General features: G+C 36.4%; 1 protein-coding gene across 8 annotated transcripts in view; it reads left to right on the forward strand.

Moving 5' to 3' along the window:
* The window catches only part of FRYL (FRY like transcription coactivator), a 163,875-nt gene that overhangs the window by 106,937 nt on the left and 36,960 nt on the right, over nucleotides 1-19,978 (forward strand). For 6 of the 8 annotated variants that reach the window (XM_065633171.1, XM_065633172.1, XM_065633166.1 and 3 more), the window contains 18 exons: nucleotides 566-657; nucleotides 2,069-2,241; nucleotides 2,715-2,875; nucleotides 3,414-3,524; nucleotides 4,537-4,691; nucleotides 4,922-5,021; nucleotides 6,165-6,333; nucleotides 7,084-7,343; nucleotides 8,268-8,408; nucleotides 9,951-10,119; nucleotides 11,422-11,506; nucleotides 13,177-13,289; nucleotides 13,904-14,054; nucleotides 14,404-14,507; nucleotides 16,138-16,323; nucleotides 17,968-18,172; nucleotides 19,096-19,217; nucleotides 19,677-19,867. In XM_065633171.1, coding sequence (XP_065489243.1) covers nucleotides 566-657; nucleotides 2,069-2,241; nucleotides 2,715-2,875; nucleotides 3,414-3,524; nucleotides 4,537-4,691; nucleotides 4,922-5,021; nucleotides 6,165-6,333; nucleotides 7,084-7,343; nucleotides 8,268-8,408; nucleotides 9,951-10,119; nucleotides 11,422-11,506; nucleotides 13,177-13,289; nucleotides 13,904-14,054; nucleotides 14,404-14,507; nucleotides 16,138-16,323; nucleotides 17,968-18,172; nucleotides 19,096-19,217; nucleotides 19,677-19,867 — 2,688 coding nt within the window. The remainder of the gene's footprint in view (nucleotides 1-565; nucleotides 658-2,068; nucleotides 2,242-2,714; nucleotides 2,876-3,413; nucleotides 3,525-4,536; nucleotides 4,692-4,921; nucleotides 5,022-6,164; nucleotides 6,334-7,083; nucleotides 7,344-8,267; nucleotides 8,409-9,950; nucleotides 10,120-11,421; nucleotides 11,507-13,176; nucleotides 13,290-13,903; nucleotides 14,055-14,403; nucleotides 14,508-16,137; nucleotides 16,324-17,967; nucleotides 18,173-19,095; nucleotides 19,218-19,676; nucleotides 19,868-19,978) is intronic. The other 2 variants (XM_065633167.1, XM_065633174.1) reach the window with 1 other exon arrangement.

Consider the following 19,978-nt stretch of genomic DNA (forward strand, 5'->3'; position numbering starts at 1 on the left):
GACTGACTGCTATGATTAAAAATTTGCTGATGGAGAGCCTGTTTTATAGCAGGGTTTAGAAGCCTCAGTAGGTATTCAAATAAATAATAATCTCTGCAAACACAAACTCAGAGATGATTGCTCATTTTTTTTTTTGTGGTAACTGTCATATTCTTATTAGTAATAAATTTGTAATTAAGTACAGATGATTGGAAGGAACATCACTTTGAAAACATTACTGGGCTATGTCTTGCGTGCAAATATGTAGAAAGATTGGCATTTGTACTTCAGTTCATCATTTTATATGTTTCACTTTGCAATAGGAGACTGATAAAAAAACATGATTTTGAGAATACATGTAATAGCAAACCTAGTATACCTTGGAGTTATGACAGGGAAAAAGTTTGTTCATTGTCTGTTTTACTAAAACTGCTAGCAATTTTGGTAACTTGTCTTAAAAGGTTGGCACCGCTGATAATTGGTGCCAGTTGTAGTACAGATATAATAACGCTTTTGTATACCACGCTGGTTTTATACTTAGTTTTTCCTCTGCTTCATTTAATTTTGTGTTTCCTCTGTTGAACAGAACATGAAACGGCGCAGGCGTCGAGATATTTTACGAGTACAACTAGTACGAATATTTGAACTGTTGGCAGATGCTGGTGTCATTAGTCACAGGTAGGGGCAGTGGTGATGAGAATATGTTGTTTATGCATCTAAGTTAAGTCGCTAGTATTCTTATGATAAAAAGGCATACAAAATTCTTCAGTGACTTTTAGTGTACCACTAAATAAATAGACATGGTTTTCTAAAACTCAGAATTTTGCTGGGTTCTAATCCTTCCCTACCCCCACACTTTTTGTCACAGTGGTCTGTGTTTTATTTAAAATGCTGATATTCCCTGAGATACTTCTTTGAACAGGCAGTGTGTCAAGTTTCTTCTTGTTTGTGTGTGTGCTCAAATATCAAAGCAGTTACACAAATCAGAAAACACAAGTTACAACCATTCTATGATCAGTCTGTAATTCTTCCTCATGTAGAGTCTTGATGCTAGTCGGCGTGTCCTGTGCAGAGAAGGCTACTGCTCATTAATATTGGACCTTTTCCTTTCTGAGGGAGGCAGAATGTTACTGGGTTCGTTTTTTAATCAGTTCACCCTACTCGTGTTGGGACACTTTGAAAGAAGACTTAAAATTCTAGCATGTGTTTTAGAAGTCTCTTAACAAATTTTTTTCTATCCAGGTGGAATTGTGTAAGGGCAAGTAGGTTAGGAGATGGTTAGGCAGTCAGACAATGTTACTTAAGCATTTATTTGTCAGTGTTAGCAAGATAATCAGTGTGAAATTCTCAATATTTAGCAAGTAAACAATATGTTTCAGAATGTTGCTTCAGAAGCACTGCTAAAATGCCTTTCTTGCTTTCTTCCTGCTGATTTTTCAGAGTGCAGCCATTAAAATTGTACTGTCCCTTCTTCTAAGGTACTCACTGGTGTTTAATTGGTGTGTGTAAAATACCTCCTAACCGCAGTCTGCACCCTGTCAGCATTTCTCTCGAGGCCAGTCTGACTCTGTGGTGGAAGCCAGCAGGCAGTTATGGGCTACCATAAACCTCCCCATCCTGCCGGTGATGCGCAAGGCATGCATTTCTGTTGTCTTCAGTACACACGTGGAAGGATGGTGGAGGGAGCTGAGAGGAAAGGAATCACCCTTCTAACCATTGTTTTTCAAAGGAGGGCAGGTTTGAATCACATGCAGTCTTTAATCTCTGATTTGGTTTAGTACTGAGGTCTAGTCAGCTGTGTTGGTTGTTTGAGGTTTTTTATTATTATTTTTAATACTTGTCCTCAGTGTAAGAACTAAGTCTGTGGGAAGGCTAAGTGACTTCCGATAGTGAGGCTTGATTATTTGCTTTCACTGGAGCTTTTTATTTAACACTGAAATAGAAGCTAGGTGAAGAAATTACTTTGAATTAAATATTTGCAGTGATGAGGTTGTAGGGGTTTTTTAAAGAGAAAGAAATAAAGAATTGTTTTCAAAAATCATTGTTATGTATCATACTATTTGATTTTTTTTTTAATTTTATTTTTAAGTGCAAGTGGTGGCCTTGATAATGAAACACATTCCCTCAACAACACTTTACTTGAGTATGTCGATCTAACGAGACAACTCCTAGAAGCAGAAAATGAAAAGGATTCTGATACGTTGAAAGATATCCGATGCCATTTTAGTGCCTTAGTGGCAAATATCATTCAGAATGTTCCAGGTATGTAAAAATGCTGTAAAAACGTCTGATTACCGTCTTTAATATGCACTACATTTAAAACAAACAAATCAACAAGAAAAACTAAACAAAAATCCACTTTTTCTCTGAAGTTTCAAAATACTTCCATAAAAGTAATTTATGCCATCAATTTTGTATATAACTTTAGCAGCATGAGTTTTTAAGGGCAATTTTTAGTACTGTTTGGAAGCATACAAGTAATTTTCTTATTTAGCAAAAGCCTTGTTGGCTGGCATTGCATTTAAATTTTGTAGACTAATAAATAGCTTGTTCTTGTACACTAGTGGCATTTAAAAGGACAATAGTAAACCTATATCCAGCTATTACGATGTTGAAATACTGTCTCTCTACACTAATTTTTCCTTTTGTATTCATTGTTTGGATCTGTTTCTGTTTTATGTACTTAATTTCAAAGAATGACACAAGGAGTGCATCTGACTGTGCTTTTCTTACAGTACACCAGAGAAGAAGTGTCTTTCCACAGCAGAGTCTACGCCACAGTCTGTTCATGTTGTTCAGTCATTGGGCAGGTCCTTTTAGTATCATGTTTACTCCCCTGGACAGATACAGTGATAGGAACATGCGAATTAACAGGCACCAATACTGTGCATTAAAGGTATTTTAGCACTTTTTGAATTTTGGAAATAGATTGTTATGTTGACTTTTCTAATGCAAATTTAACATGAGGGCTTTTTGGATGTGGTTTTCACATTCTTGTTGCCATTCATGACTTAGTTATTTTTCTCTTCTGCCTACATGTAAATTTATGATAGTTCGGCTTTTTCCTTACTGTAAACTATCGCACTCGCTGTAGGAATTTCTTAAAATGACTACTAAATCTTCACTTCCTATGACTTCAGTCCTCAGTTGCCTAAGGAGAAAGGCTTCCATATAAAAGTACATTAACAGTCAAAGTGAAGTATTAACACTTACATATGTCAGCATTTCTGTATTGAAAGTTCCTTGTATTTAGTAGTTGAGAAAAATGTGCTTTAATAATTTCTTGAATAATATGTTAAACAGTTTTTTATTAGCCTTGGTCTTCCTCCCTTGACTGGATAGAAGTTAGTTTTCTGATATTTTAATGGACTTGGTTAAAGTGCTTTCTGTGTCTAAGTTATTAAAATGGAGTGTTTTTCAATTACTTTCTAAAGGCTATGTCTGCTGTACTGTGTTGTGGCCCTGTTGCAGATAATGTCGGGCTCTCATCTGATGGCTATTTATACAAATGGCTGGATAATATTTTGGATTCACAAGATAAAAAGGTAATACAGGCAATGTCAACATGGGTTTGTGACTATCAGTGCCTTCAACATATGTTTTAATGAGTTTTGCGGTCAGATTGCCCTAAATGCTTTAGAGTGGCTTAAGCTCAAAGCTGTTTCAGTAGTGCATTTTTTTGCACTGTCCTTAATAGATGTACTCACCCTGTTGAGGAAGGCAGTCCCTAATCGCAGTCTAAGAACAGACAAAACAGAATGGAAGAGGAAAGGGCAAGAAGTGAAACTTTGTCTATTGTTTATAAACTAATCAGTTAGGTTTAGTTGTAGTAATCAGGAGATCTTTCAGAAATTTAAAGGAGATGAGATCTTGAACATGAACTCTTGTGAGACTGTGGAGTCCATTGGGGTCCTGTGGAGTTAGGAAGACCAGTCTTAAGACCATCTAAACAATAAGGCAAGATGTAGATTTAAAAGGTGGGACTTCCATTGCACTAATGCTATGACTACATAAAAATACAGCTCCAGTGGGCTACTTTGCTTCAAGAGAATACACGGGTCTCTGTGTAGATATGTCTCTTGTGTCCCGTTGGAATTCCTGCATATGTTTAAGTGCTTTTATGTATCTGATGCTTTCAGGTCAGTGTTCAGCTTTTAGTAAGACAAGTGAAAATAGTAAGTACTCCAGGGTAGCCTTGGAACTTTGGACAAAAATGTCAGAAGAGCTATCCTAGTTATTTGCTTCAATAATTCATGACTGTGTGTGCAAGTTGAACATTAAACAGTTTGATAGAATTGCTCGTTATTTTAAGCTGTGGCCTCATCAGTCTTAGATGGAACAAATTTTGTGTATTGCAGTTTTTATGGTTTTGTGGTGGTTTTTTCGTTTGTTTGTTGGTTTGGTTGTTTGTGGTTTTTTCTTGTTTTTGTTTGTTTGGTTTTGGTTTGTTTGGGTTTTTTCAACTAAATATCTACGTAACCTGTTTTATGCCATTTTTGCAAGTTGGACTTTTTTTCTATATTTATAAATATATATGGGCTCTTTTCTGGAATACAGGTTCACCAGCTAGGCTGTGAGGCAGTCATGCTGCTCTTGGAACTCAACCCTGACCAGAGTAACCTCATGTACTGGGCCGTAGACCGGTGTTACACAGGTTCCAAGCGGGTAGCAGCTGGCTGTTTTAAAGCAATAGCCAGCGTGTTCCAAAACAGGTACTACAACATTTTTCGAAACTTTAAACTTTGATTTTCAAAGTGTGCTTTGATGGTTTTTCCTCCTTCAAAGAGAAAAGATCACCCCTGTTTGTGTGTATGTGTTACTAAGGAAATATTTCAAAGTGTTATGTTATCCCATACCATAATGCCTGTAAATTAAACTTTAATAAATTCAAATTTTAGACAAATGTAATTTTACTTATTTCATACTTGCAATTTTTCCATAGGGATTACCAGTGTGATACAGTGACCCTCCTGAATCTGATACTGTTTAAAGCAGCTGATTCTACTCGGGCTATCTATGAAGTTGCTATGCAACTATTACAGGTTTGTATGCTAATTTTGATTAATTTTTTTTTTATTTTGAAATAAAGAGTTGTCCCTGTGCATTAAAAAAAATACAATCTGTTGGTATTTGGTTGTCCCTTCGGTAATGGAATATGATCTATATTTTTTTTCTCCTCTATTTTGGTACATAGTTAGACCAGAGCCTTACCTGGCACAGATAGACTTCAGTGGAAGTCTGTCTGTTTTCATGAACTAAGCACTCAAGACTTCTATTTTCATAGTATCTGCTGTTTCAAGATACAAAACTTAAATCAAGACGCTTCTGGTTTGGCCGTGAAACGGAGTGGTCTGTAGCTCTGTTTGTCCAACAGCACCTCAGAGAGAAGTCTGTTGCTTCCTGTCCCTTTACTCTGCTGGCGTAGAAGTCAGTTTTCTGATTTTTGCATTAATACCATACATTTTTTCGTCTATCTGTGTGGAGAGATGATAGTGAAAATCTTGTTAGCCATTTAATTTACTTGTGTATATTCCTTTCCAAGTTCATTTAGGGGTAAGCTTAATCTTACAGACAGCATTCGTGTTTAAAAATATGTGCTGCTTGTGGCTCGGACCATGAGCCTTCCAGTTTATTTCAAAGTTTTTTGTTTTCAGCTAAATTCAACAATTAAGTCCCCACTGAAGTCACAGTCCTGTTGATATGTCAGCACTCACGACACCCTCCCTTTCAACCCTTTCTTTCTTCTCGAGTGAACATCTCTGCTTAAGATGAGCCAAAACTGACTTCTGAAGTATCAAACCGCTTTAGCCTCCTGCTGCATCTTGCCACATCAAAGATTATGTTCCTACTATCCATGTGTCCTAGATGACCAGATATTGATACTGTTTGGAAATACAAGTGTTCAATAGTATTTCACATTTCGTTATAGAAAAATTTATATTTAATGCAGTATTTTGTGAAAACAGATTTCCGAAATTTATTGCTGGAAACTCATCAAGTGGAGTAAGTCTTAGCTAGTCTTCTACAGAATTACCAGCATTGGTGAATACTGTAGATATATAGGGATCTGCATAGATGTGAAACATTACATGAGAGTAGATACATGAATTTAAAAGATGATTTTATATAAAGATTTTCATTGTAGCTCCATACTTAGCTTCAAATTCTGAACATTACTATTGTAGATCTTGGAGCCAAAGATGTTCCGTTACGCTCACAAACTGGAAGTTCAGCGGATGGATGGGGTTTTGGGTCAGCCTTCTCCTTTACCACATCTGTATTCTGTGTCATATTATCAACTGTCAGAAGAATTAGCAAGGACTTATCCTGAACTAACACTTGCTATCTTCTCAGGTATGGTTTTAAAACAAAACAAAAATCTTCATTGGGTCAAAAGCACCAAATGTGTTATTCATATATTTCAATAATTAATTTATTTGTAATTCACTAAAATCAGGAGAACAAGATAACACCATCATAATGAATGGAGAAAATGGAATTTACTGAGAATTTTTGTTTACTTACCTTTGAAATATATTCAAGAGGAAACAACATGAATCAAAGATACTTTTACTGCCTTTCTAATAGCCGTGAAAAATCACTTTTTCAACTCTCTTTAAAAATTATTCTTCTATTGTTCTTTCTAGTACTTTCTCATTTGCTGTAGATTGCTTAAAAATATTATTCCATAGCTTTTTTAAACAATTGCAGAATAATAACTTCTCACATCAATGAAAAAAAACTACTAAGGCTAATATGAGGAAGAAAAAAGTTTAAGTGTTTTTTTGCCCAATTTGATACTTTTTTTACATGCTCTGGGTTTTCAGTTCCCTCCCAGAATTACAGGAATATATATATACATGCATATACTAATATGGTTTCTTCAGCATACTGTTTGTCAGCAGTGTCTTCAGTTAGCTCTACTGAAGACTGCAGACTTTATCATTATGAAATAGCGCTAGTCAGCTAAACAAAAAAAATAATGTTTGTATCAGTATTGCTTTATATCAATATGGTCTACTGGGCTCATGGTTATTGTTATTACCAAAATAATTCTCATTAATGATTTGCAATTCATGTATTTACCTAATTTTTGAATGACAGAAGTAAGTCAGAGAATCCAAACGGCTCACCCAGCGGGGAGACAGGTGATGCTGCATTATCTGCTGCCGTGGATGAACAATATTGAGTTGGTAGACTTGAAACCCTTGCCAACCATTCGTCGGCAAGATGCAGATGAAGAAGATTCTTTGAAAGACAGAGAAGTAATGGTGAACAGCAGACGATGGCTACGAGGAGAAGGCTGGGGATCACCACAGGCTACAGCTATGGTTCTGAACAATCTGATGTATATGACTGCAAAGGTAAAACTAAGCACTGAAGTGCTCCGTCTTGTTCCAGTGGATTGTGCTGTTTAGGGTGCAAGAAAATGCTGTTCAGAGATACTATGCTGCCAAACTTTCAAGAGTTAATGTTCATATTTGTTGAGTTGCTTATGTATACTCAAACTATACCGTATAGTTTTGAGGTATTATGAGAAATACATAGTGTATAATATAAATGTTACAGTAACTGTTACATATAGTAACAGTATACAACTGTTGTTTTGCAATATAGATGTCTAGTTGGATAGATAACACCAAGTTGCCTGTGTACCTGTGATCTCAAAGTAGAGTTTCAGAACTGATCTCTAGTTGCCTGAGGCTGATAGACCTTTCTCCTTCCTGTGACGGCTGCTTTCAACAGAGAGAAGGTTTTGGTCATGTGTAGTGCTCCTGCCACTTCTTCATGTGTTTCAATCTTAATGACGAGAGATCATGTTTTAAGCTACAAATTAAAACCTCTTGGCAGCCTGTGGCCCATGGAATTCTATTCAAGATTGTCAGCAACTGGGAGAATGGGTCTCTGCTAAATGTAGATAGCTTTTTTAGTTTATATGTAAATAAATAAGTAAAAAATAGACAGGAGTTCACATATAAATGTTTGTATACTTATATAATGTGTAGAAGTATATATTATATAAAATAAAATATATAATATGTGCAAATATGTTTAGACATGGTTTTGGGGTATTTATACGTATAAAAGAAAACAGTGATTTCCAGAATGTGTTTATAAAAATGAATATATGTGAAAGCTTCATTCTGGAATGATAAAAGAGCAATAACTTCTTACAGGATTTATGTCTCCTTTTTCTAGAGCCTGTCCCCCTTGGTCAGTACAGATCACTTTCAAATACAATGTTTTCTACTGGAGTTTTCAGAAGAGATGTTTCTTTTGTTTTCTAGTATGGTGATGAAGTGGCTTGGTCAGAGATAGAAAATGTCTGGACTACTTTGGCAGACAGCTGGCCAAAGAATCTGAAAATAATTTTGCACTTCTTGATCAGTATCTGTGGAGTGAACAGTGAACCCAGCCTTTTGCCTTATGTGAGTATGTGATATGTCTCTCCTTAGTACTACTGATATTTTTAAAATGAATTGTGCGTCTAGCAGCAAAGGTGACTGAACAAAAAATGTAAGGTAGTATTTCTAGTATCAAAATCTCCAGTCACATAATAATGTCACCACGTATTTTATGACCACAAAATAATATCAACAAACCAAACTGAGTTCTTGTGTTTTGAGTTACTTTGGACATCTGTGCCAAAATTTCAGTATCAGTTTTAGTTAAACCCAGCATTCATGGAGTGGGCTTGAGAAAGGAAATAAACCAGAAAGGATGTCACACCTTAAAGATATAATAGCTGAGGCTTCATTAAGACAACTTACTGACTGTTGCAATTAGGGTGGTAAGTCTGAAACAGTCCGCTAGCCCTCTTATCAGTTATAAGTTGTCAAGCTGGGTAGGTGGACTAGGTGGACCATAGATCTTACTTAGTGAGTAAATAATAAAAAATGGAAAAGACTTATTGAGACGTCTATGTCTGTCTTAGCATTTTTTGGTTCCTTTGTCATAAAAAGGAAAGTTCTTCATTGATTGGCAATCGTTTTCATTGCAAATCAGGAAATCTAGTGTAATATTCTAGCCCAAATTCTTTGCCTGTTCAGTTTGAACAAGGTGACAAAGTAATTCCACAAGTTAAGCACCCCAGATCACCTGCTTACTGTTCATCTTTGAGTTCTCTCAAAGGATGGAAATTAATCATTGAGCAGTAATGACTCAAGAAAATGTCAGAAGAAAAAAATATGAACTTACTGATGCCTAGAGAAATCACGGACTAGCAGTCATCTGCTGCTGCTGAGCAGTGACCAGGAGTATTTTGCTGAAGTAAGATGTAGTTGAGAATCCTTAATTATTATACTATATGGTCTTATCAGAGCATATACAGGCCTCAAGCATTTTGGTAATTAAATGTTTTTTTCCTGTGCTATAATTTAGGATAGTCCTAAAAAGCAGACAGATGCTACAGTAAAATAAAGCACCTGTCGCACCATGTGTCACACCATGACAGTGAGATTATTCCCACATGATCAACTATTAAATAAAATCACTCCAAGCCCCCTCAAAACCAATTTTACTTTTTGTCAAAGTATATGTGAGAGCACTGTAGAATAGCATGAGGCAAAATATGATCCGTGCAGGAAAAGAAATAGTGTAGAACACAACTGTGAAGTATCAAGAAACGATGTCAGAATACATTCGCTACAATGTTGATCTGAGATGTTGCTAAAACCTTTGTAAAAAAATATTTTGCTTGTTAAATAACTGTCATTGAACTCAGACTGACTTTCTTAGTCTTGTGGCATGTTTCCAATGCCTGCTGCTATTGACAGCTGTGAAAGCAATTTTGTTTGCTTTTAGAACTAGACTAAGTTTCAGGTGTCTTCACTTGCAGTGCAGGTAGATATTGATTCTAAAAAGCTGCGGTATTTAAATCTCTTCCCTTTTATTTTTTCTTAAGTCACTGCAATAAGAATTTTATTTATGTACAGACTGTTTCATATACATATACTTGTTTTTTATGGCAGGTGAAGAAAGTTATTGTTTATTTGGGTAGAGATAAAACAATGCAACTATTGGAAGAGCTGGTGAGTGAACTTCAGCTTACAGATCCTGTCAGTTCAGGAGTCACCCATATGGATAATCCACCATATTACCGCATTACTTCCAGTTACAAAATCCCCTCTGTCACTTCAGGTGAGAGTTTATTAATTTAAACATATATTATTGCCGATGATAAACATGCTGTTATCGATCAGTTATAATACTGGAGTTCATCTGTAAATACTCAATTGGAGTACAATATTATTTTTCTAAAAATAAGATTAAAAGTTTGGTTTACAAGATCTGCAGTTTTTGGTGCACCCAGAGTTCTTGTTAAAGAACATCTGATAGGTTCACAAGGAACAGGTTGGTATTAATATATATATTAGACTTTGTCTGTGTTCAGATCTTGCACTGTTTACCCTCGCTATGTCACTTTTTGTTTCAATGCAGTCAAATAACTGGGAAAACTTCTATAATTTTAAATCTATGTAAGTTGTTACATTTTAGGATCTGTTATAAACACAGGCTGCATCTGTAGGGATTTACTGAATAGGATTTAAGTGAACTTCCTAACTTGCTTAGGAGAATTTATTTAGAAATAATTAACAATAGATCAATCATTAAAAAACCAAAAGTGTCTACTTCATGCTTCAGTCCAAGACCTTGCTGCGAAATCAGGGGAAAAGCTGTCTGGTTTTGGTGAAGCATCTTTCAAAGTGAGCCGCAAAAGCCGTGGATGGACGTATGTCTAAGCAAGGACTTCGGTTTTGTGCTGCAAAGCTGTCAGTGTTGTGAAGCAGCCTGGATCTATCACATAGGGATTATCTGGATGACAAGATGGATGCATTGGCACTTGTTCACAAAAGCGTTTAAAAAGTATGAAAAAAACCCTATGGAGCTCTTGCACTTAAGTATAATTGAGACTACCAAAATCTGTGGGGAGGGTGCAAAATTATTTCCAATTGTGTTTGTCTATTCATTGTGATACTTGTAATTTTCTGTTAAAAATAAATTGATACAAGCTTCACTGCAGGCTGTTAGGTTTTAACTCCTGATCTGTTTGTGTTTTGAATTAACTGCGTACCAAAGTCCAACTACATTTTATGTATTACTATGAGGTATAGCATACAGGGAAGAAAGAAGTAGCTCTCTAGATAGGCTTCAAAAACAAGCCTTTCTACTTAATTTACATTGAAGATTCAGAGATTCCTGCAGTAGACTCTCTTGATTTTTTCCAGTTAGTGAAATAATGGTAGCAGCTCTGAATCTTTCAGTCTAAACAACAGTTTTTTCTTGAATATGAAAGTGATGTCTATGGCTCAGTTTGTATTTGTGCCAGTTGCTGTAGTGTAAACCTGGTTAGGGCTCTTGGCATAGATAAATAAATAATCGTCATCTTGTAGTGCTTTTCTTTTTTGTTGACCAATCTTTTTATTTGTCCATAATTCACAGGTACCACTTCTAGTAGCAATACAATGGTAGCTCCCACAGATGGCAACTCTGACAGTAAACATATAAAAGATAATATTGAAGAGAAGTAAGTATCTCCTCAAAGAGGAGTTGAATTATAGGAATTCCTGCTAGGTACTATAAACACTTGCATTTCAATGGCTCCAGGTATGTGTGTCTACATTGCAGGAAATATATGAATGTAAGTTTATGAGTTCTAAGCAACAGAACTGGAATGCTTGTGGGGATTAACAATAGCAGCCTCGATTGTAATTTGAACTCAAAAAGCTGCAGCGGAAACTGAATAAGTTAAGGGACTCACCCAGGTCAGGGTTTGTATTGTTTAGCTATATTGTTATTGATGCCTAAATTAGCTACTGTTACGCTGGATTGCATATGTTTACATAAGAGAAATTATACTGCAGATGGATATGGATACATCAAGGGCAAATATTTAGTAATGTAGCCAATTCGCAAATTGATTTCCAAGCTCACTGGAAATCAACAGTGCCCATGTGTTGAAAGCTAGTTTATTCTCCCAGGTAGGGTATTTGGATGCCTGGTATCTGTGGCAAGAGCCCTTAGAGCCAGCTGTAAAACAGATGCCTCCTTCCTGGATTTTTGAGCTCCTTAAGAACAGTCATTTGGAGAAATTTGCCAGACAGTGGTAATGGTGTGAGAGTGGTGGAAAGCAAACAGCTGATGTGGACTTAGGCTGTGGGCTTGGAGCTCAGCAGTAACCGACTGTGGGCATGCTCTCATTCTGTGTTAAATATGAGATAGCTAGCCATAAAGTGAAAAGGGAGTAGGGATTCTATAATTAGCATGAGAAAAAGTGTGCATGGAAAAAAAGTGTATACATGCTGTTGCTGTGGAGTAGCTACTATGTGAAATTCACAAACCCATTTATTTTGTGATGACTTGTTAGAGAGCGTTAGTAATTATTTTTCCAATATAATTTCCCAGATGGACACTTTTTTTCTTCCCAAGGATAATTATGTCAATATGGTTAGATTAGTAAATATGCTGATAGACACAACGCCAATACTTCAATTAGATTGCAAGGGGGCTGTGTGAAAATAAATCACAGAAGTCTGTGGAATCTGAGGTGTCATTCAGAATTCAGCCTAGCAAGGCCCAGACAAGTATTTGGCTGCTATGGGGGCTGGAGCTGAACAAACTTGTAGAGTAATGAGGGCAGTTTTGGAAGTCTCTGTGAGTTTTGGCATTTGCTGTAGGACTGTCTAACAAGTCCCCAGGGTGTATGCTTTTTTATAAGATGTACCATATATATCTTGGACTTGCCAGGAGGACAGAATTTTAGAAATTTATGTAGATATGGCTTGGAAATTGTGCTTTTAGCACTCTCATTCCTCTGATTTCTTTATCAGATTAGCAAGATGGGATCTTGGACTGTGTGTGTATAGGAATATGTCTATGCCAGGTCAAATAGGGATTTCATTATTTTGGTCGAGCGAGAAGAACTTACTTATTCATAATGGTAAATGTATTTAAATGTTAATGAAAATGACTTAACAGAAATTTAATTTATAGTGGATGATCTCCTTGGTTCCCCTTACCTAACATTGCTACAGGAAGTGTGTCTATACCGCTGAGATTCTTTGGCATCATATTGATTGTCCTTGTAAGATGAAATATTTTTGCATAACAGTTCTGTTGAAATATAGTTTTACTGAGAAACATTAACTTTTTGTCACAGAATGTCAGTTACCAATGCTGTTCTATTTGTTCCCACAGTTATGTACATCTAGACATCTACAGTGGGTTGAACAGTAACTTAAACCGCCAGCACCACAGACTGGAATCTCGCTACAGCAGCAGCTCTGGAGGATCATATGAAGAGGAAAAAAGTAATATTTTTATTTAAAAATATTTCTATGAATAGAAAACAAAATTTTCACAAGTTAATACTTCTGCTAAAGGTTGTGGAATGTGAGGAAGCAGGTGTTATCAGTGTTTTTTGCATGAACCTATTAAGAAATGTGGGTTTTTTACATTCCTCAGTCTTAGTACTGCTATTGGAAGTCTAGCATACATTTAATTACAATAGAATGTGCAAGGGAGATAAGAAACTTTCCTTCCCTTGTCCTCTGGAATGACTTGTGAACATCTTCCCAAATGAAGGAGTTTTATTGTAGGAAATGATATTAGATCACTTTGGATTTTTTTCCTTAGGAGCACCCATCTTCTCTATGTGCATCCATTGCTTTTATGAACCTATTCAACAAAATCTTACCATTACTTGCATTCCTTCTGTGTAATCATCCTTATGCTAAAAGAAATAACCTCTTTTTTTATTTTTAAACTGTGTCCAACGACTACTGTTTACAGCTGCTTCCCCCTCTCTTCCTCCCAGATCTCAGCTTTTCAAGAATTTAAAAATATTACTTTAGAAGACTATATAATACAGAAACGTATTTTATGTATATATTTTATTTTTTGGTTTAATTATCTTTCATATTAGGTGATTCAATGCCTCTGTATTCAAACTGGCGGTTGAAGGTGATGGAGCACAACCAAGGGGAGCCTCTACCTTTTCCACCCTCTGGAGGTTGCTGGTCACCGTTGGTGGATTACTTGCCTGAAACTTCTCCTCCGGGCATGTCTCTTCACAGGTAACTCTTGTAACAGAGTTGATATCAATTCATTACATTTTAATTTGTGTTGCACAAATAATTTTAAGATCGGAGATTAAAGACAATATATTTAAATACAGTAAATAAAGACAGTAGGTTTATTTTCTGCAGTTTTCTCGACAAGTTTAGCAATTTAAGATTTCTAAGCCTTTTAATTTGGAGGACTATGTTTTCTGTCTTCATAGTGAGCATTCATCGTTTCCCTTAATGCAATTCTGTGGATGTTTATAGACTTAAAGAGTATTTGTTAGTAGCATAATGAACTATTTGCAGCTCTCCATAAAGTTCATACTTTATGTTCTAAAAAATTATTTTTGTTTGTTTATAGATGCAACATAGCAGTGATCCTTTTAACTGACTTGATAGTTGACCACAGCGTAAAGGTGGAATGGGGAGGATACTTGCATCTTTTGCTTCATGCGATTTTTATAGGTAACTAAATTCTTACAGAAATATGCCTAGTAACTTAGGAATTAAAGGTTACAGAATCAAAGAATGGTTGGGGTTGGAAGGGACCTCTGGAGATCATCTAGTCCAACCCACCTGCTAAAGCAGGTTCACCCAGAGCAGATCGCACAGGAATGTGTCCAGGTGGGTCTTGAATGTCTCCAGAGAAGGAGACTCCACAACCTCTCTGGGCAGCCTGTTCCAGTGCTCTGGCACCCTCAAAGTAAAGAAGTTTCTCCTCATATTCAGACGGAACCTCCTGTGCTTCAGTCTGTGCCCGTTGACCTTCATCCTATCATTGGGCACCACTGAAAGGTGTCTGGTCCCGTCCTCTTGACACCCACTCTGGAAATATTTATAATCATTGATGAGATCCCCCCTCAGCCTTCTCTTCTGCAGGCTGAACAGACCCAGCTCTCTCAGTCTCTCCTCGTAAGAAAGGTGCTCCAGGCCACTGATCATCTTCATAGCCCGCCACTGGACTCCCTCCAGTAATTCCTTGTCCTTCTTAAACTGGGGAGCCCAGAACTGGACACAGTACTTCAAATGTGGCCTCACAAGGGCAGAGTAGAGGGGGAGGAGAACCTTCCTCGACCTGCTGGTGACACTCGTACAAATGCACCCCAGAATACCATTGGCCTTCCTGGCTACAAGGGCACATTTTTGACTCATGGTCAGCCTGTCGTCAACCAGAACTCCCGAGTCCTTCTCTGCAGTGCTGCTTTCCAACTGGTCTGCCCCTAACCTGTACTGACCCCTGGGGAACCCCACTAACTACAGACCTCCAACCAGACTTTGCACTAGTGATCACAACCCTCTGAGCTCTGCTATCCAGGCAGTTTTCAATCCATCTCACCATGCACTCGTCCAACCCGCACTTCCTGAGCTATGAGGATGTCGTGAGAGACTGTGTCAAAAGCCTTGCTGAAGTCAAGGTAGACAATGTCCACTGCTCTCCCCTCGTTTACCCAGCCAGTCATGCCATCATAGAAGGCTATCAGGTTGGTCAAACATGATTTCCCCTTGGTGAATCCATGTTGACTATTCCTGACAACCATCTTTTTCTCCACATGCTTGGAGATGACATCCAGAATGATTTGTTGAGAGGCATTTATGGGGCTGATCTTTTCGACATTTAAATTAGTGTTTCCCATTATATTTGAGATCTCATTAATTTGTTAATATTTACAATATTTTTAAAAACTCAACTAAAGATTAATACAACTAAAGATCAATAAAGATTAGTAATTAAGAGTTTTTTTGGAGTAGTTTCAAGGCACTTTCTTTTGGAGCCACTTTTACTTCTTTCGCCTTGTAGAAGACACTATAGAATTCAAATTTTTTCTTTCTCTTTCTCCGTGTAGCAATTTTCATAAAGAGCACAGATTAAGTTCTTACTGCAGTGTGAGAAACAGCAACATATATTAATGTTTGTTAAAGTGTACGCTTTTGTTTCTATATTGAAACACTGAAAAAAACCCCTTTTTTTGGTGAATTACGTAACTATTATTTGGTAAAGTATAACAGACCAGTTTGAATAGTGCTATTTTTAAATAATTTAATTCAGCATGTCCTTTGGATGTAATAAAGCTTTTCCATTTTCCTTTTGTATTAGGTTTTGACCACTGTCACCCTGAAGTCTATGAGCATTGTAAACGACTGCTTTTGCATCTGCTGATAGTGATGGGATCTGGCAGTAATGTCCAGTCTGTTGCTTCTGTCCTGCTCAGAAACAGGGAGTTCAACGAGGCCAGGGTGCTCACTGTCAAGCAAACTACCCATTTAGATTATACTTTCACAGGTATGCTTTAGATTTATTGCTACTAGTTAAAAAGACATGGAAAGTTATCTGTTCTTCCAGGCATTATTAAAATTTTTATTATTTGTAATATTTTCCTGGGCCCTTGTCATTAAAATATATTTCTTCAGATTTTAAGTCAAAATGAAAACAGTTCACATTAGCACTTTGTGCCCAGTTGTCAGGAGTAGGGAGCACAGTTAAGTGGTTAAATAGTAGTGGAAACCACAGAGGCAGCTCTGTGTTTTGGATCTGTAATACAGCAGTTTTTATAATGCCCTTGAAAATAAAAACCAAGAAGATGCATTTCTTACTTGCTTATAGCAACTTCAAATTTCTGACTTTTGTCAGCTGTAATTGCATCATTCAATAGGCTATCAGGCTACTGTTTTGAAGTATTTCATTTTAATGTTCACCTTAACATTACAATATTGTAATTATACAGGAAATTATATATTTTCTATGTATCTCTTTGTGAAAGGAATATTTTGAGGGTGTGAGCCTGTTGTAGTTTTTGAAGAAATGTGAAATAGTTCATTTTTTTGAAACCTAGTATTTCAGACTATTTCAGTAGGTGGCAGCATGTTGCCATACAATCTGTTCATTCTGTTTTGTTCACACCAGAAGTGGTTTTGTCACTAAACAAAAATACTCATCTGTTTTGTGAATTCAATATTCACAGCAATGAGGAATTAAAAAGTGAGCACAGTGGAAGAATTCTTTTACGTAGATCTATTTGCAGAACTTTACCGGTGCGCCTATATGGTGACCTATACAAACCAATCCATTGCTAATCTTTACAGTTTGGGGTAAAACTGTCTAAACGTGACACAGCATTTTGGTATTATTAAAACAAAAACGTCTGTTAGAACCTATAATAACATCAGCATCAAACATTTCCAGCTGATGATTAAGATGAGGTGATTACAGGTATGCGTGCCTAACACAAGGTCAGATAAGCTGATGTTAAATTTTATTTGAACCAGCTGATACCACAGTCTAAAACCTCGGGGTTCTGTAGAGTATAAATTTGATGGAAGTCATTGAGTCTCAAGCTTATGAGCAATGGTTACAGTCAAATGTTCACAACCCACTTTTCCTTGCCAGTTTACTTTTTCCCAGCACCTCATAGATAGATAGAGGTGTAATGTGAGGAGTTACAGCAGTTGTATTTTATTTCTATGTGATTCTTTACATGGAGAGAAAAACCTTACAGCAGCAAGATTAAGCTAACTTCAGAGAAGCTTTGTGCAGCCAGAGGGGCTCTGCTTAGTGTTGATTCACTAGCTAATGGTCACTGATTTAAAGTGCTATCGGTTACACTGGCACTGAGTTTTAGCAAAAAACCTATCTGCATATTATTAGGAAGTAGTTCATATCATTTTTCTCAGCTTATTGAGATGAGATCTCTCAGAAGCCGATGAGCTATCATGTTATCAATAAAAAAATCAAACATAATACAGTGGTTTTAGAAAGGGATCCAGTCATGTGAAGACACTGAATATATCAGACTTGTTGATTTCATTGACATTATTACATCCATTAAATTATTGCATTTGCAATGTTGTTGATTTTTTAGAGGGTTACTTTTTCTTTTTATATGTTTAATACTGTCAAGAGCACATAATCATCTCAGGTTTTTTTCAGCAGGTGTTCATGATTTTATACCTGATTACCAGCCCTCTCCAATGACAGACTCAGGGCTTAGTTCAAGTTCTACCTCTTCTAGCATCAGTTTAGGAAATACAAGTGCTGCCATTTCTCATCTGCAAAACACAATCCTCAATGAGGTTGACATTTCAGTAGAGCAGGATGAAAAAGTGAAAACCCTCATAGAATTCATTACCTCAAGGTAAGATTTCAATTTTCATTTTTGTAAAGATGTATTTTTGTGGAAATGTGGCAAACCTCTTAATATTTAGCATCACATTGTCTAATTTTGTCTCTGTTTTATCACCAGTAAGAGACAGTTTACTCCTGAAGTGTTTTTATGTGATACAGCCTATGAACAACTCTATCTTTCCAACAAATTCAGAGAATTTTGGACACTCTTTCATGACCTGAGAGTTTAAAAGTCTTTTGCCATGTTCTATGCAGATATGTTATCTTTGCTTGCCACACAGTTTCTAGAATTCCCTTTTCCTTCTAAAGGATTAGAACTGGAATGCATAAAGATGTGCTTAGGCAGCTGCAAGATTTCTCTGGTGTTTATGGATTAACTAGTAGTAGAGAGCTGGAAAAAAACCCAGGAATTTGTGGCAAAGAACATCTGTAAAACCACCAACACTTGTGTGGTTTGTGTGGTAGTTTATATAAAGCTTTCAAGATTGCGTAGATCTGAAATCCTGCCCATTTCTCAAAGCTTTTGATTACTCACACTTTACATCAGTCTAAATTTAGAATAGTGAGGTGTATTGATGGTAAGAAAATGAGAAGGAGGTTGTTTTAAGAAGTGTATAGTCATGTTAGTTGTACTGCTTCTTTGTTAGATAACTAAATATTATCTAAGAGAGAACACCTCTTCCTAAACTTATGCTGTTATTTCAGTTGGATCTGATATATTGCTTTTCACCTTGTCATAACTTCTTGTATATTGTTGTATACCAGGCAGTTGTCATACTACTTTCCAATTTGTGTCTGCAGTTCTAAATGGTTTATTTTATGCAGTAAGTAGTAGATTCTTTTGCAGTTAACCCTAAGGTTAAAATAACATTTAAATAATATTAATGAAAAGGCTATGGTTGATAATCTCCTGTGTGTACTTTATATTTTTAGGAAAAGAGGCCCACTTTGGAATCATGAAGATGTTTCAGCCAAGAACCCCAATATAAAGAGTGCTGAACAGTTAACTGTGTTTTTAAAGCATGTGGTATCTATTTTTAAACAGTCTAGCTCAGGTATGTTAGAAAACAGTTGATGCATGGTAAAATGTCCAAGTCTGCAAACTAAATGGTTTTTTTGAATGCCTATAAATTTACAGGTTATCTTATAAAATCGCTCTAGGTGATTGCTTACTGCTTCTAAGTAATAGATTTTTCTTCTATATTGCACGCTTCAGTTCATGTTTCTACTATGACAGTTTTAAATATAATCTTTTAGGAATGAGATGAAATATCCTATTAATTTATTTTGGACACTTAATATTCAAATCTTAAATGTTTCATTCTCCACAATTCTCTCCACTGTTAAATATTATGGAAGTTTATATGCCTGCAAAGATTTTTGAGAGTATTATTCCTTGAGAAAAATGTAGAAGATGAAAGCTTTTTAAAGTTAGGAATAACTCTTCATTGAATTCAAGTGGGTTTGTTTTTTATAAAGCATTGTGTTGCTTGAGTATTTATTTGCTTTTATAGGAGGGTTTCAATTGGAACACCGTCTCAGTGAAGTTGCCTTGCAAACTGCGCTTTCTTGTTCCTCTCGACATTACGCTGGGAGGTCCTTTCAGATTTTCAGGGCTCTGAAGCAGCCTCTTACTGCATCTACACTTTCCGATGTTCTCTCCAGATTAGTAGAAACTGTTGGAGATGCAGGAGAAGAAGCTCAGGTATTTGAAATCTTTCCCACACTTTATCAGAAAGCTGCCTGCCTAAATGGCATACTTACATTATTATTTTAATGACATAATTTAAAGGCATTTTTTTATTCAGTGGCTTTT

Source organism: Caloenas nicobarica, chromosome 4 (assembly GCF_036013445.1).
Source record: "Caloenas nicobarica isolate bCalNic1 chromosome 4, bCalNic1.hap1, whole genome shotgun sequence".
NCBI lineage: Eukaryota > Metazoa > Chordata > Aves > Columbiformes > Columbidae > Caloenas > Caloenas nicobarica.